The sequence below is a fragment of the Quercus lobata genome, chromosome 11, assembly GCF_001633185.2.
Source record: "Quercus lobata isolate SW786 chromosome 11, ValleyOak3.0 Primary Assembly, whole genome shotgun sequence".
Lineage (NCBI taxonomy): Eukaryota > Viridiplantae > Streptophyta > Magnoliopsida > Fagales > Fagaceae > Quercus > Quercus lobata.
Window position 1 is genome coordinate 17,650,610 of NC_044914.1, and position 23,245 is coordinate 17,673,854.

General features: G+C 30.4%; 1 protein-coding gene across 1 annotated transcript; it reads left to right on the forward strand.

Annotated features, from left to right (window-relative positions):
- The first annotated feature begins 14,297 nt into the window (after nt 1–14,297).
- Nucleotides 14,298–22,480, forward strand: LOC115967939 (AAA-ATPase At2g18193-like). The gene is made up of 6 exons (XM_031087100.1): nt 14,298–14,409; nt 14,607–14,697; nt 14,896–14,981; nt 16,734–17,099; nt 19,990–20,964; nt 21,937–22,480. The coding sequence occupies exons 5-6, from the start codon at nt 20,029–20,031 to the stop codon at nt 22,291–22,293; spliced, it is 1,293 nt and encodes a 430-aa protein (XP_030942960.1). The 5' UTR covers nt 14,298–14,409; nt 14,607–14,697; nt 14,896–14,981; nt 16,734–17,099; nt 19,990–20,028; the 3' UTR covers nt 22,294–22,480.
- Nucleotides 22,481–23,245: the final 765 nt, after the last annotated feature.

Below are 23,245 nucleotides of genomic sequence, written 5' to 3' on the forward strand. Positions count from 1 at the left end.
TAAATAAAGAGAGAGAGAGAGAGAGAGAGAGAGAGAGAGAGAGAGAGAGAGAGAGAGAGAGAATTGCTGGTATTAATTAGGAATGAGGTGGAAAGTAATAGCATTTAATGATACTTTTTTAGCCATTAGATCTTTTAGAAATCTACAATGTAAAAAAGTTGTAACTTTACAAGAGTTACACCAGGTGTAACTTAAACCCATCTCTCTCTCTCTCTATATATATATATGTGTGTGTGTGTGTGTAAAGTTGAATTTATTCAACTATGTGTTGGCTTTATTCTGTGCTAAATTTGCTTGTAATTCAGCATTTAGAAACTCTGTATTTAGGTGGGAATAATGTAAAGGTTATGTGTGAGAGAGTGTAAAAAATTGATCAAGTGTATGCATCAAGAGGCTTTTCACAATTGACTCATGAGTGGTGACTCGCCAAAATATGTCACACGTCTGGAGCATGCAGGAAGTTGAAAGGTCAAGACAGCTAGATCACTACAAGAAAAAAAATACAGTTTGGCCATTTTGTTATTTGGCGACTGGAACTCGCGACTCATCCTAATTGCGAGTTACTCGCCAATGCACCCTGTTTTGTAGAAAAATGACTTTTCACATTCCTTCTCATACCCTATTATAAATACCCTTATACCCACAAAATGTAGAGAGCTTCCAGAAAGACTTTTGAGAGATAAACCCTAGAGAAAAACAAAATTGATTCATCCATAATCTTATACCTTTGATTCTCCAAATTTCTCTACTCTCACCCTCTCCATTGTCATACCCTTGAGAGGATCTTTAACCAAATCCTTACCTCACCACATTTAGAGTAGTGAGAAGGTTCTTGGTGTTTGGGAAGTAGTTCAAGAGAGAATCAATTCATTTTGGTTGATGCAATGGACTCATTGTGGGATCTAGTAAGCTAGAGAAGACAAGCTTAGACTTAACCCTATTGGAGTAAGAAGCTTGGAGGGCTTAGGTACATTGAGTAGAGAACAACAAGATTGATTCATCCACAATCTTATACCTTTGATTCTCCAAATCTCTCTACTCTCACGCTCTTCATTGTCATACCCTTGAGAGGATCTTTAGCCAAATCCTTACCTCACCACATTTAGAGTAGTGAGAAGGTTCTTGGTGTTTGGGAAGCATTTCAAGAGAGAACCAATTCATTTTGGTTGATGCAATGGGCTCATTGCGGGATTCGGTAAGTTAGAGAAGACAAGGTTAGGCTTAACCCTGTTGGAGCAAAAAGCTTGGAGGACTTAGGTGCATTGGGTAGATTAGCTTTTGAGGGTTTATTGCTATTCATGTATCCCAACTGAGTTTCTTGTGGATCATTTTACCGCTTAGAGGGTGGCAGAGAGGTTTATTGCCGAGTTCTTTGGTTCCCTCTTTGATAACACGTGCCAGTGTTATCTTGTGTTTGCTTCTCTCTATCCCTTACTCTTTGCTTTTAATTACTGCATGGCATAGAGTAGTTTGTTTATTTGGGTATAACTTATATTTATCATTCCACACATATATTGTTTGAATATAAGCTTGTGTTGGTATTTTTGAATTTGGGGGTCTAAACATTCACAAATGTTTTACACACTTAGTGAGCCTTCAATATATATATATATATATATATATATATATATTACACCCTAACTTATACAACTAGAGTAATGTCTCTAATTGTATTGTGTTTTAAGCCTTTAAGAAATTTTCCTTTTTTAGGAAAAGGTTGATCAATATTATTCAATGAAATGGAAAATCAGCAACAACAAAATAAAAAATGTCTGATGGAACATCCTCCATCCAAACTAATAAAGAAAAAGATAACCTAACTCTCTTGACTAAAGGATGGGCTACAGCGTTGCCCTGCCTCCTAGTATGGGTGAAGGAATGAGTTCTAAGAGTATATTAAGAATACATATTAATATTACACATGAAAAAAAATAATGAATTCAGATTTTGGTTTAATTTTTCATTTCTGAACATAAAAAAATAAAATAAAAAATGGAGTTAAGTAAAGAAGACTTACATAGGAATTGGACTGCTAAATCTAATTTAGAAAAATATTATAATCTAGCCCACATGTAAGAACCTTTTTAGATCCTTCTTTTTCTCTTGTATCCAATTTCATGCTGGCAACAAATTTTGCTTTTTAAAGAAGATAGACTACATGGAACAAAGCACCAAAAAAAAAGAAAAAAAAAACACAACAAATTAAATCAACAAGAAAATATTGATGTCAATGACAAACAATAATACAAATATTTAGCTTGCTATATGTTGAGGTACAATTTTTTTACTCATACCACATGCCCTAATCTAATTTAATCAAATTTATTTATTCACCAGAAATACAAAAATATCACTCATAAATTATTTTGAGCCTCCATGAATATTTCTCATCCCATTGGCCCATAAATATTTCCTATATCATCTTCTAAATTGGGTCACAATATAAACTATCACAAAAAACCCAAAAACTTATATCTTATCAAATTTTATTATCATTATTTCGCTAAGCCTAAAACCGGCCCTACGAGCCCAATGCACACATCCCATTCTTTTTGAAGCCCAAGGCAACTTATGCTTCGCAATATTTCAAAAATCCAATTCTCATTGATAATATCAAAAGTTCAGTTTACGTTGGCACTATTAAAAACCCAAGTTAACTACTTGACATTATTTAGTAAAAAGTTCAAGGTTATCAATACTTGGCAAAATACTATATCATAAGTATTTTACTTAAAGTCTAATGATGAACAATGCTATAATTTCTTAAACCTATTACTATAATATTACAAGCCCATGGAATCTATCTTATAAAACCTATGGTAATTATTTATCTTACGTAACACTATTCATTTTTCCAAAACCCATGGCAAACATATATAATGATGAACAATGCTTTAATTTCTTAAACCTATTACTTTAATATTACAAGCCCATGGAATCTATCTTATAAAACCTATGGTAATTATTTATTTTACGTAACACTATTCATTTTTCCAAAACCCATGGCAAACATATATCAAGTCCAAGAAGAATTATGAATTTGTGTTACTAATATAAAAGACCATGGAAAGTTATGATTACTTATCTTAAACCCATGACATTTATTTACTTCATACCTTACTACAAACCCATGGAATTTATACAAGAACCCATGGTCACTATTTATCTTCTATCACAACATTCATAATATTTATTTCCAAAACTCAAGGGCAATCGACGATGGGTTAGTTTCCTTGTCACCAAAAGTTGTTAAGTCGATTCCGAGTTGGGCACAAATCTGACTCAAATCAACCCATGAACAACCCTAGTTCCTAAAATTTACTTCTAAAGTCAAATCTTAGCCGTGTCATTGTCTTTAACCACACTTACCTAATCTTAACTACTTATCTATTATAATATATATAAATATAAATATATATATATATATATATATATATATATATATTAAAGGGGCGTCACTTTATGTTCAGGGGTTCACTTTATATATGTTTAATTTACCCTTCAAACTATTTATGCACACTCTAACTTAAAATCTTGCACACCAAGATCAAATATCATCTCAGCCCAAAACCAAACAACAACACAAATCACAAATCTCTCTCTCTCTCTCTCTGTCTCTCTCTCTCTCTCACATATAAATTTCATCTCATCTCCCTTTTCTATCTGACTATCTCGGTATTTCTGACTTTGAGAATACAAAGTGAGTGTTTTGAGTCTTGAGTGTCACTCTCTTTGTTATAAATTTATACTATATATGTTTGAGTCTATGTCTGATACTGATTGTATGTGTGTGTATATATATATATATTTTTTGTGTTGTTATAATGTTACTTGTGTGAATTTTTTTTTTTTTTTTTTTTTTTTTTGTGATATCTCACCCACTATAGGGCCCACCTCTAATTGGGATGGAGGGAGTATATTCCTAGAATATCCAATAATTATCTTATGTATTAATACGTTGGGATCGATGGAGGGGTCAGATTAGGTCAAATGTCTTTTACTCCTTTGCTCTTGGCCACACATTTGATTTGAATGTTATTCAACTACGCGTTAATATGTGTCTGTTTGAAAATGGTTTATTTAACTGTTTTGTTAAAAAAAAAATTTATTAAAAGTGTATTTAAAATATTTTTGTACTTTGAAAAAAGTAAAACAAAAAATTAAGAAAATTTGAGAAAAACAAAAGGACATTTTAAAAAGTTATATATAAAAGTTAAAAGCTAAAAGCTAAGCTTATAAGCTCTAATCAAACAAAAATTCTATATTTATTTCCCTTTAATGTAATATCTCTTTTATAAGGACAATCAATATATTAAAATGATAATTAAGTTGTTTTAGTAGAAAAATGAATAAATAACTTAAAGTTCTACGTTAAAAAAACGCGTAGAGGCTAATGAGAGGTTCCATTAACACCACAAATATGTCAAGAAAAATGAAGTAAAAACATTGAAGCTATTAGCTAGGTGAAGGGAAAGTGCTAAGGAGTCAAGTCGTCAACTTGCTTCATAGCTAAATAATAATAAAAACTTAAATAAATATTTATTCATTTAAAAAAAAAAATCAAAACTAGTAAATACAAATGCTCTTAGCAATGAATCAGCAATACTTATTCATTTAGGTGAAGCGAAAGTGCTATGGACTATGGAGTAGATTTCATGGTTAAAAAACAAAAAACACTTCAAAGATTCTGAAAATATGCCGTAGAATCCATCCTGAATATAGCAATAATTTGTGTTGACGTAGGGATGGTGAGGTCAGATATTTATCATATTTTTAACTCTTTTGCTCTTGGCCACACATTTGATTCAACCACATGAAGTTTCTCTGTGGTTGGATACTATGGGAGGGAGCACGTAAACGCCCCATTAAATTTCCAGTTTTCACACTCTTTTGAGCTCTTGACTCTTGACAAAACTGAGTGCTGGAATACAAAGTGTTACTGTTTTGTGATTTAGTGACACGTTAACATGAAAATTGTCAATTAAGTCACTCTATGTATTAATTACTATAATGATTATTGGTTACTCATATATATATATATATATATATATATTTGAGAAAATTGGTTACTCATATATGATTAGTTATACTATTCTAATTTTTTGTATTTCATAAAAAAAATATTATAAATATTATTCGCATATAATCACTCACTCAATGTATTAAATTTTCCTTTATTATATATAATTTACATATAATTCTTGATTAAGTTGTACATACAGCCATGTTTAGCCTCCTGTAGAATATTTCTAAAAATAATTTTAATCAAGTTTTGAAATTTTAAAAGAGAAAAACCTTAGGACATGTTTCATAACTATTTTTTTTTTCTCCCATTTTTTTTTTATGAATACATATTTAAAAAATAATAATTTTCTTGTGTTTTCAAAATCAAGAACATGTTGATTCTCAACCAAAAAAAAAAAAGAATCAAGAGCATGTTTAGTTTTCTTGTGTTCTATATTAACACCACAAATATGTCAAGAAAAGTGATGTAAAAGCATTGAAGCTAGTAGCTAGGTGAAGGGAAAGTGCTCCGGAGTCAAGTCGTCCACTCACTTCATGGATTAAAAAAAAAAAATCAATATTTATCCATTTAAAAAAAAAAAACCAAAACTAGTAAATATTAGTATTATACATGCATGGACATTCGCAATTCCGCATGAGAAGACAAAAAGATATGGATTCCACTAACACCACAATTGATGAATTGAAGCTAGCTAGGTGAAGTGAAGGTGCATACTATGAAGTCAACTTAGAGGTCGTTTGGTATGTGGTGAAATTTTCAGTTTATTCATAATTTTATCTTATTTTTACTATAATTTATAGGTTTTGCTATGTTTTTTGATAGTATTTATAAGCCTTATTATATTATTTGACTTTTTTTTAAACTTTTTTTTTATATTTTCAAAAGAAAAAATTCAATTTTAACTAAATAAGTTGTTATCAAGTGATCCTTCATAGTTAAAAAACAAAAAACATCATGGCTGAAGGCTACGGCATAATATACAAGTCTTTCGAAATGAAAAAACAAATGCTTTTTGGGTTATTTATTTCAAAGATTCTGACACTGAAAACGCTATATGAGTGGGGTTGGCTGGTGGAATCCGTGAAGGTAGCAATAGTTTGTATTTTAATATGACGTTGGGATGGTGAAGTGGGCATTTTGAAAGTGACGAAGTTTCTCTGTTTTTATTGATAATTCAATCTTAACAACATGGGGAGGGTGTCCTCAATCCGCATTATTCATAAAGAATGACGAAGTTTCTCTGTTGTTTCCCTTCAAACTTCCCAGTTTTCACACTCTCAGTCGGGAAAAAAAAAAAAACACGCTTAACACCAATTTTCAAAAGCAAACAGTTGCGGATAATGATAAGCCAACAAGGGACAATGCTAAGTCAGCAAAGTCAAAGACTAACGCTACGTTTGGAAATGGGAGAAGGGAAGAGAAAAGAAAAGAAAAAGTAAGAAAGGGACGTCATTTCTTTTGTTTGGTTGTGCAATAGGAGAGAAGAGTGAATGAGGTGGAGTAATGATATTTCCGTGAGGCCCATTATTTTGGTATCAGCCTAATTTGGGCAGAAATTGAAAGGAGAGAATTAATTACATGAGGTCCACCGCTTAACATTTTTAAGAAATTACAAATATTCTAATATGAACAAAGTTTAGCTACAAAATATATTATAGTTTTAGATTATAATCTTACTCTATATATTTTTATTGGAGATGAATTTTGACAAATCCACCATTAGATTACATCTTCTTCTTATATCCTCCATACTTACAAAAATTTTAGAAAACTAAAGATCAATAATTACGTCATCAATAAATTGTTTAAATTGAAATTTTTGTAATTTAAAATTATCCATAAAATATAAATGTATAGATCATATAGTAAAAAATATCCAATTGACTCAAAATTTGATATGTGTATTAAGAGCGTAAAGAATATGTAATTCAACGGTTAGATTTTCGAAATATATAGTAATGTTTATTTTATTAAGTAAGGTTGTAGCATAGCTAAACTTTGTTCTTCTAATATATGAATTTTCTTATCATTAATAAGGGCACGAAGATAAAAGCACGCATTTTTCTTTTCACTTCTCTTTGCAAACAAACAAGGGAAAGATAAAACTCTCACATTTTTTTTCTTTCCTTTCTTTCCTATATCCAAAGTCCAAACACATCAAAGGGAATAATTTTCTTTTCTTTTTCCTCTCTCTTTCTCTTTCCTTCATCTTTTCCTTTCTTTTTCCTTTCCATAGCTACAACCAAACACCATGTAAGATTATGTTTGGTTGAGTAGAAGGGGAGGGAAGAGAAGAGAAAGGAAAAAGGGGAAGGGAGAGGAAAAAGAGTGGGAAAAGCAATTAAGTACTTCCTAACCACCCCTGACAAAAAAGCGCTTAGCAAATGGGGGGAAGGAAAAAAGATGTAATGTATTTTACACTTGTATCCTTTTAAATTATAAATTAATAAGGATATAAATGTCATTTCACAAAAAAAAAAATTTCTAGGCCTATTTTAGGAGAGGAAAAATAATGGATTCCACAAAACCCTTTTCCCTTTCATTCTTCCTTCTTCTTGTTTTTCTTTCTAACCAAACAAAGGAACATCATTCCTCTCTCTCTCTCTCTCTCTCTCTCTCTCTCTCTCTCTCTCTTTTCTTTCTTGAAGCTAAATTCTAGAAGATAATGTTAATTAATGTTGATATATATATATATATATATATATATTGTATTATTGTTATTTAAATTTAAATTTTTGTACAATAATTAAACAAACTAGTAAATTGCCGGTGCGATACATGGATTATTTTGTGATATTTTATGTAAGAAGATTTTAGAGAATGTTGCACATATATAATAAAGAAAAAGTAAACTAAATTAAGGTAAAGAAACATATACATTTTGAGATATTAAAAATTAGTTTAATAGTTTCATTGCACTTTTGTAGCATTCTCAAGGATATTAATTTTTTTTTAAATCATGAAATAAAAAAATAAAAAATAAATAAAAAAAGTAACAAGACTATGAAAATCAACTAATTGTTGTTGTGTTCACAAATTGCATACCATGAAATGAAAGCATGCCCAACTCTCTTACCTTCTTCCACTCATCAATAGTGCGATATTAAAACATGATGTGGACAAGTGCGCATGCATGTATCTCATAAATAATTTAAAACCATGATAAAATATGACTTTACATTGCGCACCAAATATTTTTTCTACTTATATACCTAAAACAAAAATTATCCAACCAAATTACCTAAACTTACCTCATATTTAAGCCCATAATTTAATATATATATATATCACTACAACAAAAGTGGGTTATGGTGACGAAATTTAGTGAGGATAAACAATTTCGTCACCGAATGATAACATTTAGTGAGGAAAAGAAGAATTCGTCACCAAATATTATAAAAAATTTAAAATTGGTGACGAAATCAATATTTCGTCACCAAAGCTGTACCAATTGGTGACAAAATCAATATTTCGTCACCAAAGATGTAAAAATTGGTGACGAAATATTTATTTCGTCACTATAGGTCATGAAAAAAAGGCAAACCTAGGGTGACGAAATATTCGCGTCACCAAAGACTTAGCAGAGATGACGAAATTCTAAATTCGTCACCCAATATTAGGATGTAGGTGTTTTTGGTGACGAAATAAATTTTCGTCACCTATTGCTTAACCAAAGACTAATCGGAGGTGATGAAATTCCAAATTCATCATCCAATATTGAGATGGAGGTGTTTTTGGTGACGAAATAAGTGTGCGTCACCTATTGTTTACAAATAATTAAGGATGGCCATGGGCAGGGTATACCCATATATACCCAACACAATTAATTTATCTATGGATATCCAATTACCTTACCCAATTAGTATCTATACCCAATTGTTACCTGGTCTGTTTATCCATAGATATCCATACCCTACCCAAAGCCAATTTTTATAAAATCACCAAATATGCTTAAAAACCACTAAAATGACCAATATATCCTCAAAATCTCTAAAATAAGCAAAATACCCATGAAACCTTTAAAATGACCAAAATATCCCAAAATCTCTAAAATGAGCAAAATACCCATAAAAGAACCTCAAAAATGACCAAAATACCCCCAAAATCACCAAATATGCTTAAAAACCATTAAAAATTACCAAAATATCCCCTAAACCTAATAAATGACCGAAACCCCCAAATCCTAAAAAAATGACCAAAGTACAAACGAACCTAAATAATGACTAAAATACCCCCGAAACAAAAAATTACCAAAATAACCCCTAAACCTAGAAAATAACCAAAATACATCTGAAACCTAAAAACTTACCGAAATAGCCTTGATGCTTGAAAATTACCAAACTACCCCTAATCCTAAAAAAATGACCAAAATACTCCCCCAAAACCTAAAAAATGACTAAAATACCCCTGAAACCTATAAAATGACAAAAATGGCCCTAAAACCTATATGATGATAAAAATACAACCTAAACCTAAAAGATGATCGAAATACCCTCAAACCTAAAAATGACGAGAATACCCCTAAATGACCAAAATACTCATTTTTATAATTTATGGCTATTTTGTCCATTTTTTAGTTTTAGAGGGTATTTTGGTTTTTTTATAAGTTTCAAGGGTATTTTGGTCATTTTTTAGGTTTTGAGGGTATTTTCGGTTATTTTTTAGGTTTAGGGGGGTATTTTGGTCATTTTTAGGTTTCATGGGTATTTTGGTAATTTTCAAGTTTTGGGGAGTATTTCGATCATTTCTTAAGTTTATGATGTATTTTTGTCATTTTTAAGTTTCGGTGGGTATTTTGAAGGTTCCGGGAGTATTTCAGTTATTTTTTGGGTTTAGGGGGCATTTTGGTTTTTTTTTTTTTTAGTTTCCGAGGATATTTTGGTAATGTTTTAAGTTTTAGAGGTATTTTGGTAAATTTATGATTTTAAAGGTATTTCGGTCATTTTTTAGGTTTAGGGTGCATTTCAGCAATTTTAGAGGATTTTAGGAGTACTTTGGGTATTAGCAAGTTTTAGAGGCAATTTGGTAATTTTAATTATTGGGTAATTGGGTGGCATGCATGTTAAGAAAATATAGAACATGTAATCTAACGATTGGATTTTCAAAATATGAATTCAATAATAAGTTATTGAGTGGCGTAACATTTTTAAGAGTTACATCAGGTGTAATTGAACCAAGCCCTATATTTAGAGTTACATCATATGTTTTTCATGCTTACAAAATTTCAAGGTGATCAAAGACTAATAGGCATATCATCAATCAAATTTACAGTTAAATTATATTATCTTCATATATTTTTCATACTTGCAAAATTTGAAGGTGATCAAAGATTAATAGTCAAGTTATCAATTAATTGCTTAAATTCAGGTTTTTGTAGTTTAAAATAACACATAAAATATGAGTTTAAAGATCAAATGGTAAATCACACCCAATTGGCATCAAAATTGGCATCCATGTTAAGAAAATATAGAACATGTAATCCAACGGTTGGATTTTCAAAATATGAATTCAATAATAAGTTATTGGGTCTTGTAGCATTTTTTAGAGTTACATCAGATATAACTTGAACCCAGCCCTATATTTCTTAATTCGATGTGAATTTTGAAAAATCTACTGTAAGATTACATTGTATTCATATGTTTTTCATGCTTACAAAATTTCAAGGTGATCAAAGATTAATAGGCATGTCATCAATTAATTGTTTAAATTTAGGTTTTTGTAGTTTAAAGTAACGCATAAAAGATAAGTTTAAATATCAAATGGTAAATTACACCCGATTGGCATGAAAATTGGCATGCATGTTAATAACATATAGAACATGTAATCCAACAATTGTATTTTTAAAATATGAATTCAATAATAAGTTATTAGGTCTTGTAACAATTTTTAGAGTTACATCAGGTGTAACTTGAACCCAGCCCTATATTTCTTAATTCAATGTGAATTTTGACAAATCTACCGTTAGATTACATTATCTTCATATGTTTTTCATGCTTACAAAATTTCAAGATGATCAAAGATTAATAGGCATGTCATCAATCAATTGTTTAAATTCAGGTTTTTGTAATTTAAAATAACGCATAAAAGATGAGTTTAAATATCACATGGTAAATTATACCTGATTGGCATGAAAATTGGCATGCATGTTAATAACATATAGAACATGTAATCCAATGGTTGAATTTTCAAAATATAAATTCAATAATAAGTTATTGGGTCTTATAACATTTTTTAGAGCTACATCAGATATAACTTGAACCCAGCCCTATATTTTTTAATTCGATGTGAATTTTGACAAATCTACCGTAAGATTACATTATCTTCATATGTTTTTCATGCTTACAAAATTTCAAGGTGATCAAAGATTAATAGGCATGTCATCAATCAATTGTTTAAATTCAGGTTTTTGTAGTTCAAAATAACGCATAATAGATGAGTTTAAATATCAAATGGTAAATTACACCCGATTGACATGAAAATTGGCATGCATGTTAATAACATATAAAACATATAATCAAACGGTTTGATTTTTGAAATATGAGTTCAATAATAAGTTATTAGGTCTTGTAACAATTTTTAGAGTTAAATCAGGTGTAACTTGAACCCAGTCCTATATTTCTTAATTCGATGTGAATTTTGACAAATCTACCGTTAGATTACATTATTTTCATATGTTTTTCATGCTTACCAAATTTCAAGGTCATCAAAGATTAATAGGCATGTCATCAATCAATTGTTTAAATTCAAATTTTTGTAGTTTAAAATAACGCATAAAATGTGATTTTAAAGATCAGATGGTAAATTACACCCGATTAGCATGAAATTGGCAAGCATGTTAATAACATATAGAAAATGTAATCCAACGGTTGGATTTTTAAAATATGAATTCAATAATAAGTTATTAGGTGTTGTAACATTTTTTAGAGTTACATCCGGTGTAACTTGAACCAAGCCCTATATATCTTAATTCGATGTAAATTTTGATAAATTTACCGTTAGATTACATTATCTTTATATATTTTTCATACTTACAAAATTTGAAGGTAATAAAAAATTAATAGTCATGTCATCAATGAATTGTTTAAATTCAGGTTTTTGTTGTTTAAAATAATAAATAAAAGATGATTTTAAGATCAAATGGTAATTTACACCCTATTGGCATGAAAATTGGCATGCATGTTAAGAACATATAGAACATATAATCCAATGGTTAGATTTTCAAAATATGAATTCAATAATAAGTTATTGGGTGATGTAACATTTTTTAGAGTTACATCATGTATAACTTGAACCAAGCCCTATATTTCTTGATTCAGTGTGAATTTTGACAAATCTACCGTTAGATTATATTATCTTTATATATATTTCATGCTTACAAAATTTCAAGGTGAAAAAAGATTAATAGTCATGTCATCAATCAATTGTTTAAATCAAGTTTTTGTAGTTTAAAATAATGCATAAAATATGAGTTTAAAGATCAAATGGTAAATTACACCCAATTGGCATGAAAATTGGCATGTATGTTAATAACATATAGAACATGAAATTCAACGGTTGGATTTTTAAAATATGAATTCAATAATTAGTTATTAGGTCTTGTAACATTTTTTAGAATTACATCATGTGTAACTTGAACCCAGCCCTATATTTCTGAATTCAATGTGAATTTTGACAAATTTATCGTTAGATTACATTATCTTCATATATTTTTCATGCTTACAAAATTTCAAGGTGATCAAAGATTAATAGGCATGTCATCAATCAATTGTTTATATTCAGGTTTTTGTAGTTTAAAATAACGCATAAAAGATGAGTTTAAAGATCAAATGGTAAATTACACTCGATTGGCATGAAAATTGGCATGCATGTTAATAACATATAGAACATGTGATCTAATGGTTGGATTTTTAAAATATGAATTCAATAATAAGTTATTTGATCTTGTAACATTTTTTAGAATTATTTCAGGTGTAACTTGAACCCAGCCCTATATTTCTTAATTCGATGTGAATTTTGATAAATCTATCGTTAGATTACATTTTCTTCATATGTTTTTTATGCTTACAAAATTTCAAGGTGATCAAAGATTAATAGGTATGTCATCAATCAATTGTCTAAATTCACGTTTTTGTAATTTAAAATAACGGATAAAAGATGAGTTTAAAGATCTAATGGTAAATTACAACTGATTGGCATGAAAATTGGCATGCATGTTAAGAACATATAGAGCATGTAATCCAACGGTTGGATTTTTAAAATATGAATTTAATAATAAGTTATTGTGTGGTGTAACATTTTTGAGAACTATGATAGGGCCTACTGTGGTTTTAAAAACCGATACAAACAAAGAACCAAAAAAGTGACTGGTTATCAATTTTTTGGTCTGGTTAGTGATGTCATAAATATTTATTTTATAATTATAAAATTAAAAATATAATGAGTTTATTACTAATAATATCAAGGTAAATATTTGCAAAAGATTTATGTGGGTTTTCACATCTTATATTTAGAAAATAAAAATAGCAAAATGTAAAAATGTAACATTTAGTGATACTTTCATCTAGATTTAATTATTTTTCTTCAAAATGGACCATCACATATGTTGAATTGTAATCTTAAAAATAAAATGTGTTTGTGTGTGTTTTTTTTCTTTTTTTGCTCTTTAAAATACCAGTGTTAGAATATATTAATTTAGTTTCCCCATACAACTACCATCTTGGTTAGTAGTCTACTGGTAGCACGTCTTGGTGGCATAATACTCCCTTAAGAGTTCAATTCCTGGCGCCAACACAATTTTAGCCTAATTTTAATTTTCAGCTTTTTTTTTTTTTTTCAGCGCCAAACACAATTTTAGCAATTTAATTTTCAGCTTTTTTTTTTTTTTTTCAGCGCCAACACAATTTTAGCCTAATTTTAATTTTCAGCTTTTTTTTTTTTTCAGCGCCATGCCCAATTTTTCAGCACCATAATTTCAGCTTAATTTTAATTTCACCTTTTTTTTTTTTTTGTGTTTTTCAGTTGCCATGCCCAATTTTTCAGCGCTAATAATTTTAGCTTAATTTTTTTAGCGCCATGCCCAATTTTCAGCGCCAATAATTTTAGCTTAATTTTAATTTTCACCTTTTTTTTTTTTTTTTTTTTTGCGTTTTCAGCGCCATGCCCAATTTTCAGCGCTAATAATTTTAGTTTAATTTTTTCAGCGCCATGCCCAATTTTCAGCGCCAATAATTTTAGCTTAATTTTAATTTTCAGTTTTTTTTTTTTTCAGCACCATGCCCAATTTTCAGCGCTAATTTTTTTTCATTTATTTTTTATTTGAAAAAACAAAACCCTAACTATCTTTCTTGCTCCTCTACTCACACGTTTCTGCCTCCCACAGATTGGTAAGCTCTCTCTTCCATTGATCCTCTCTCTCTTCCTCCCTCATTTATATCTCTTTGTACATTCAAATTCACTTCTCATGTCTTACTGTTTCTTTTTTATGAATAGTGACTTTGGAGTTATTGTTTTGTGTTTCCATCTGATGCTCACTTAACCAAAAAAAAAAAAAAACTGAATATTTCTTAATGTTTTCTACCAGAGTGGTTAAATGATGGACATAGACAATCCAAGAATTTTGTAATGTCGGGGTTTTGATTTAATTCCTATCTTGTTGAAGTTCATTAAAATTTGTGAGTTTCCTCCAATCTCATGTTCTTCTCTTCTTAACCTTCAGATTTCTCTATTTTGTGTGCTTGCTAGATTTCTTGAATTTATAAAAACTGTGATTACAATGCAATTGAACAAAATGACTGTGTTCTTGAAGATTATTGAACTTAATAAGTCAGGCACCATCCTTTATCTTCTAATATTTCATTCTTCTTTGTTAGGTTCAAAATTTGTGGCAAATTGATGTCAGTCAGAGCTTGAGGACCTTGCACATGTTATGATTGTCATTGAAGTTGGATTCTTGAAGGTTTTATTAATCTATCTTTTTCTATGCTGCTTTTTTTTTTTTTTTTTTTTTTTTTTTTTTTTTTTTTTTTGTCTTATGCATCTTTAATGCATTGGAATGAAATCATGCATCCTAGAGATTTTCTCTTTCACACATTTAAGACTATAGATGAGTTCAATGATAGATATTTGGAAAACTATAATGAATGTTTTATTATATCTACTTTTGGTTTATGTGCAGTTGTATTGTTGCTTTCATTAGGACTAAAGATCATTTCTGTTGGACAAGGCTAAATGCTTAGGGATTTTAATTTTTAGCTTTTATATACAACTTTTTAAAATTTTACATTTTCAAAGTTTTTCAAAATATAAATATATTTTAACATAATTTCAATAAAAAATTTTGTACAAAAGGTTAGATAAACAGTTGAAACCAACATGCAGTTAGTTTTATTTTATCTAACTCGATCTAATTGATAACTCTAATTTCACTTTTTAAATTGTTCATGCAAGGGTAATATATTTTTGCCAATTAAAAAAAAAAAGAGTAAAGTAGTATGGCAATAAATAATAATCCTATGTTTTTGCCAATAAAAAAGAGTAAGTAGTTTGGGCGTAGTCTGTTAAAGATTATTTTTGCTAATTTATTTTACCATTCAGTTTATTTTTGTTACTATTTATAAGATTCATGGTATTTTTTGGTACTATTCATGAGTCCTACTATACTATTTTAGCTAACATTTACCTTTATCTATCATACTTCAATAAAAAGTTTGTAGTTTTAGTAAAATAAGCGGATTTTAAACGTAGCACCAAAACTTTTTTTTAAAAAAAATCCAGTTTATTCCCTAACCACCCCTACTTCTTTCTCCATCTTTTGATATTTTTGATATAGAGTCAAAACAAGTTGTTGGAAGAAATTAAAAGAGTTAGAGAGGAGCAGGGAACTTTCAAGCAGTGTTAAGTGTTGTTTGTGCTTAGGGAGCAAATTAGATATCTTTGAGAAGTCTTAGCAGTACTTGGTATTAGCCCAAACTAAACTTACGGAAGTGTGAATATGCATTTTGAGATTTCGTCAAAGGAAATATATATAGTTTAGGAAATGACAGAAGGAGTGTCAAGTTTCCTTAAGGAACTAATCTGGACTACATTTTACTTTGTATAGCATGCATGTTTATTAATTTTCCATTTTCTATATTAGTTTATTATCACGTTCATCAAGTGTCCTTTTCTAGACTTTTTTAACGATAAATCCAATTATACTATAAAATTAAAGTTGTTAGTGTTTATATATTATATATTCACAGGGTAGTTAAGGGTGTACCAAATATAGTGTACAGTGGCGTGTGTGATTGATTGACCGACGTGAATCCAGGAAATGTCTTTTTGTGGGAGTTATGTCACAATTTATGCCACAACTTACTCATATGACGAGTTATAATTGGTGAAGAAGTGTTCTCATATGAATCCACTATCACCTCTTCACATTGTAGGTCTATATGGAGACATTCTTTCACCCATTATAACTTACTACATGAGTAAATTGTAGCACAAGTTGTGACACCTTCATTAATGAAAGCTAGAAGTTGTCTTGGGAGTAAATTTTAACAATAAAGGTCAAAAGGAGGTTTAAAAAATTTACAGGAAAAAAGTGGCAATTTTGTTTGATTCCAAAATCTGATGAATTATCGTGTAATCTTATTGGGTTATAAAATCAATCAATCACTGAACATATGTATTTCTGATGGTTTTTGTTATTTGAAATGACAACAAGAGATGTTGAGAGTACAAGATGAGCATTGTAGAACTCCTGAAGCACAACCTTTGACCGAAGAGGAGATATCTATGATGGTTCTTAAGCCGAGATCTGGCTATGTAAAGGGACTTGACATGAGGCCTTCCTCATCTCTTAAGACTCCTGCCTCATCTTCCTCAACTCAATATACTCAACAACTCGAGGGTTGAGTAGAAGAACTCTAGGATGCAAACTACAAGTTGGAGGGTCGAGTAGAAGAGCTCCAGGATGCAAACTTCAGGCTAGAGGAGAAGATGGATTGCATCACACAATATTTGAGGAGCAACGGTGACGTGACTTCTGTGGCAGTGGGGGGAGCTCATCTACTAACTAGAACACACCTTGGTTAGTGTTTTATTTTTCTACCTAAGAGCATTAGTATTGGGACTTATATATTGTATATGTTGCTATATTTTTGCATAAAAACACAAAAACAAGCATTACCCGGTCTCTTAATTGTAAATTTTTTTACAATTGTACTATAGTAACCCCTTACATGTATGAGGGTACCATAGCACAATTGTGCTACAATTGTGCTTTTTGTTTAAAGGTGGTGGTGGGTTTTTTTGTTTGTGGTGGTAGTTAGATTTTTTGTTTAATGGTGGTGATGGGTTTTGTGTTAATGATGGTGGCTGGATTTTTTGTTTATTGTGTGGTTGGGGTTTTGTCTTAAAGGTGGTGGTTGGGCTTTTTGTTTAATGTTGGTGGTGGGTTATTTGTATATTGTGATGACTGAGTTTTTTGTTTATGGTAGTAATTGTGTTTTTGTGTTAATGGTGGTGACTGTGTTTTTTGTTTAATGGTGGTGGTGGGTTTTTTGTTTATGGTGGTAGCTCAGTTTTTTTGTTTTATGTTGGTGGTGAGTTTTTTGGCTTATGGCAGTGGCTGAGTTTTTGAGTTAATGGTGGTGGCTGTATTTTTTGTTTAATGGTGATGGTGAGTTTTGTTTATGATAGTGGCTTGGTTTTTATGTTAATGGTGGTGGCTGTGTTTTTTGTTTAATGGTGGTGGTTGGGTTTTTTGTTTATGGTAGTGGCTGGGTTTTTGTGTTAATGGTGTTGGTTGAGTTTTTTGTTTATTGTGATGACTGAGTTTTTTGTTTATGGTGGTGGCTGTGTTTTTTGTTTAATGGTGATGATGGGTTTTTTGTTTATAGTAGTGACTGTGGTTTTTGTTTAATGGTGGTGGCTAGTTTTATTTATTTATAAATAGTGTTGGCTAGATTTTTTATTCTTCGTGGTGGTTGGGTTTGTGTTTATGATGGTGGCTGGGTTTTTGTTTTGGATTTCACTTTATTTGTTTTGTTTTAAATTGGGATTTTTCTGCATTCTTTATGATTTCTCCATGGTTTGTAATGTGGGTTTGGGTTTTATTTGATGAGAATGTTGTGGGTTTCTTTCTTTGATAGTTTGGCTTCATATGATGTCGCATTATGATTATTTTGTCTAGTTTGTTATTGGGTATTCTGTGGACATTTTTTGCATTGTCTTACAAATAATAAATTTTTTTTTTTTGTTGTAGTACATCTTATCAGCATTATAGGTTTGCAGTCTATTTTGTTATTGATGTATTTTCCTTTATACTTGTGCAAATATGAGATTGGTGGCAAAAAGATAGCTTCTGTGGGACTACTTGAACTCAAATAAATTTTTGTAAAGTTTGGAAGCTAAAACATCATTTGTATATAAATGGTTGTAATTACTTTGTGAACATCTTTATTGCATTTTTAGATTGTATGGATGTTTTTTTTATGGATTTGGTTAGAAATGAATGATTGTGTTTTTATTTTATGCATTTGGTTAGAAATGAACAGGTTAATGTAATGGCAAGTAAATGTAAAGAATATTAATAAAAAAAAAAAATTGGTGATGATAATTTTCTTCGCCATATCTGACTATAAGCAAAAATTGGTAACGAAATAATTTGTCGCCTAATCTATTGAAAAAAAAAAAAAAAAAAAAAAAAAAAAAAAAAAACAATCGGTGACGCAAAACTTCGTCACCTAATCTATTGAAATTGGAAAAAAAAAAACATTTGGTGACGAAATATTCCGTCACTGAAAATAAGGTTTAGTGACGAAAATATTAGGTGACGAAAAACTTTCGTCACCTATCACGAAACATTTTCGTCACCAATACATTCTGTGACGGAGCTTAGGTGACGAATGCTGTTTCGTCACCATATGTATTTAGTGACGAAATAAGGACATATTGTGACAAAAGGTTTCGTCACCATAGTCCACTTTTGTTGTAGTGTATATATATATATCCTTAGGGGTTTTGACAGCTTGATAGTAGTGAAAGGCTAGTATGACGAAGGTAGCGGTTAATAGTCCTTAATTTTTTTTTCTTTTGTTTTTAATACTAATACAGTAGCTCAAGCAATCAATAAGATAACAGTAAAAATAAGTTAATGTGAACTTTTAAATAATAGTAACAAAAACTTAAACAATAAAAGTTAAAAAAAAATGCTAAATACAAATTTAAAATGCTAGATAATAAGACCTCATGCACTCTCACATGAATTCTCTGGTTTTATATTGATTTGTAATTTGAATTTACCGTGGAGTACATATACAACAGCCTTAACCATTCTTTTGGAATCTCACTCAATTACGTGGAAGTTTCTCATCAATTATTACTTCTCAGTTTCCACACTAGACTTAATTAAGTCAGTCAATCTCTCTCAGATAAGGTCATTGGAGTTTCAAAATTAAAAAACTTAAGACTTGAAAGATACGCTCAAGAATAGTGAGACGCAGCTGGTTTATAAAAGGGGACCTAATAGAGAGAATCATTCGTAGAGTGCAAGCAGTGTTAAGGAAAAAAAAAAAAAAATTAGTGCCTTGGTCAGAGCGGAGGTCTCTTGTTTTGTTCTTAGTTTCACAGAGTTTCTAGTGAGGTATTATTGTATTTTTCAATTTTATTGTGAACTTAATAAGTTTTGAACATATACTTGGGCAGTGCATTCTCTATTTTATTATAGTATATAGATTGGTCCCTCTATGTTAGAGGGGTTTTCACGAAATGAGTTCTTGTGTGATTAATTTTTCTGGTGCTTATATGCTTTTTTTTTTTTTTTTTTTTTTTGCTTAAGGTTATATTTAAATTTATTAACACATAGATAGTGATTTATCCCAACAAATTTATGGCAGATATCATCCTTGTGAAGTGACTCAAAACCCCTCAAGTTGCAAAAAATTGTATCCTTAACTACATCGTTTTCATTTTTACAGGATTTGGAAGAGGAGCGATTGACCCTCAATTTTCAAACCATGTTAACTTTCATGGAGATGCTTACATCTTTGATCACAGCTGCTGGTGTGATTGTACTATGTCCCCTAGTAAAAGGACTCGTACCTTGCTCATTCCTCAATAATCTCTTCTCCATCTATGAAGAATATTTTTGCACGCCTAAAATCACTCTCTTCTTTCGCACGGATTGTGGTCTCAGTGACAATCAAATGTATGATGTTGCCTCAACCTACCTCCGTGCCAAGATTGTTGATTCATCAAAATGTCTCAATGTTGGCAAAACCGTTAGGCAAGAGAGGCCAACCTTTGATATAGTCCCGGGTGCAGAGGTTATTGATTCCTTTCAAGGCATTAAAGGGCTTAAATGGAAGTTACATGCAGAAAAAGGATTTGATGGCCGTGAATGTCGTAGATATTTTACGCTTTCCTTTGATAAGAAACTCAAAGAGGTTGTGCTAGAGTCGTATTTAGCTGAAGTAATATCTCGTTCTAAGGCTATACAAGAAGCAGAAAGGGTGTTAAAGCTTTATAGCCGTGATTTCGTCTATGGTACACCTGGTCGTGAATGGAGTTCTATTGTTCTTGAACACCCAACCACATTTGAGAAGTTGGCAATGGACCCAGAGCAGAAGAGGATGCTCAAGGTTGATCTGGACAAGTTTATTAGTAGAAAGGAGTGGTATAAGAAAGTTGGCAAGGCATGGAAGCGAGGGTATTTGCTTTACGGGCCTCCGGGTACTGGTAAATCAAGCTTGATTGCTGCCATGGCTAATTACCTAAAGTTTGATGTCTATGATTTGGACCTTACAAGCATACGCTCAGATTCAGCGTTGAGAAGGATATTTCTTTCCACATCTAATCGTTCAATAATGGTAATTGAGGATATTGATTGTGCAAAGTTGGAAGATCGAGACAAAGAGGAAGCGTCTGATCAGCTGATTCTGAAAAAGCCTAAGGTTAACTTTCTTTATTCTCATAAAAACTAGTATGGTGGTAATTAGATTATTATATATTTTAGACAGTTTCGTGTGATTCTTTGATAGATTTGATCTGCTAAAAATGTGTTGTGTTGTATGCTGAGGTCTGACATTAGATGTTTATTACATTAAAATAGATTATAAGTGAAGCAAATATCCTCGCTTTCAATTATAAACTTATTTTTAATAGGAAAGAATGTCATAATTAAAATGTCTCCAAATCATTTGACTAGTTCTTTTATATTATAGTGCAGATATATAGATATAGCACTTTCCTTTTGACAATATCTCTATCTAGCTATATAATTGAATGCGGTTCATTTAATTTTGTCAATATAGCTATCAGTTTTAGGACCTATGATTCATATTTTTCAATGACTCAAGCGTGTGTGCCAGTTTTTGTTTGATGTGGATATAATTTTTATTTATGAGATAGTTAGCTTAATGGTGTTGGTTTGGAAATTTTTTATATAGTTTTTTTGCTGAAAACTTTCTTATAAAAGTTTGTTAAAATATACTTGTACCTTGAAAAAAATTTAAAAATATGAGAAAAAATAATTTTTAAAAACTGTACATAAAAGTTAAAACTTAAAACTTAAAAAAATGATGTCAAACTCTCCCGTCTAATTAGTTTCTACCATAGCAGAAGCTTTTCCTGCCTATACTACTGGGTTTGAGTTTAAGAATCAACAGTTTCCACACACACACACAAAAAAAATAAAAATAAAAAATAACGAGAAGGGGGGAATAAGGTTGCATACCAAAATCATCTCTCCTAGAACCCATAGGAATTGGAGTTTTGTTTGTTGAGTACAACTTCCACTGAATTCGTATGTCATGATGCTATATGTCAACAACCATTACCAGTACTATATATCACACTACCTAATGCAAATGACATTATCTTATGGTTTCATTATAACAATATTTAATATCATGTTATTTTTTTAGTTCACATTATCAGGTTTATTGAACTTCATTGATGGAGTATGGTCAAGCTGTGGAGAAGAGCGAATTATTGTGTTCACCACCAATCATAAGGAGAAGCTTGAGAAGCTTGATCCCGCTTTGTTGCGCCCAGGCCGCATGGACGTGCATGTGCACATGTCATATTTAACCATGGATGGGTTCAAGCAGTTGGTTTCTAACTATCTTGGTATCAATGGTGATCACCAACTCTTAGAAGTGATTGAGGCATTGCTGAAGAATAAACAAGTTACTCCAGCTGAAATTGCTGAGGAACTTTTGAAGAGTGAAGATCCCAATATTGCTCTTCGAGGAGTCGTGGAATTTCTCGAGCAAAAGTAAATAGAGAATGGAATCATCATTTGTTGGGTTTATGGATATCGATTATGTGTGGGTATAGCTATGTATGCATTCTCATGTATCTCTTTATCATGGGTGTAGTAGTTTTTGTATTTTGTGCGACTCTCTATCATGTAATATAATCTCTGTTTGTGATGAATAAATGTATGTATGTTCGAAATTGGATGAATATGCTTAAGAATGTATTCAAACTTCAAAATTCAAACTAGTAATAAATTTTTTTTTAAATAAAATAAAATTTTCACATGAAAAATTTATAAAATTAATAAAAACAATTTACCAAAAAAAAAAAAAAGAGAGAGAGAGAGAGAGAGAGAGAGAGAGAGAGAGAGAGAGGAGTCATATGTAATTAAAAAATGCCACTTATTTTTCAAAAAAAATTTTTTTTTTGAACCACAAACAAATATTTTATTGAAGCATGCATATTTCAAAATAGTTTCAAATTAAACCTATTCCAAAAATCCAAATGCCAAAATTTTAAGTTACCTTACAAATATTTATACGTTTCCCAAAAACTCATGGGCCTTTTCATTTATAGAAAACTTTTCAAAAATTCATGAGATATTTTTTTGAAAAATGTTCATAATATCAGTGGTCTTTTCTTTGAATTTTTTTTCCCAAGAAAATCATGGCATATTTGTTCTTTGAAAACATGGAGAAATGAAAAAAAAAAGAATTTATATAAATTTATTCATACACCCTTGTTAAAAAATTATATTTAATTAAAAACAAAAAGTGACAAGCAACCAAAAAAAAAAAAAAAAAGCAATCATCCAATTTATTAAAAAATAAAAATCATGTCCCAAAAAATAAAATCATGTCTAGTTAAACAAACAAACAAAAACAAAACAACTATCACACCCACAGCCCAAAAAAAAAAAAATAAATAAAAAGGAGGCAACGTGCCCAGCACAAAAAACAAACAAGGGAAAAA

Excerpts from the sequence above, each read along its gene's own strand:
- LOC115967939 (XM_031087100.1), top strand. The coding sequence starts at position 20,029 with ATGTTAACTTTCATGGAGATGCTTACATCTTTGATCACAGCTGCTGGT. Across the intron at positions 20,965-21,936 it reads TGATTCTGAAAAAGCCTAAG|TTCACATTATCAGGTTTATT; the intron begins GTTAACTTTCTT and ends TTATTTTTTTAG.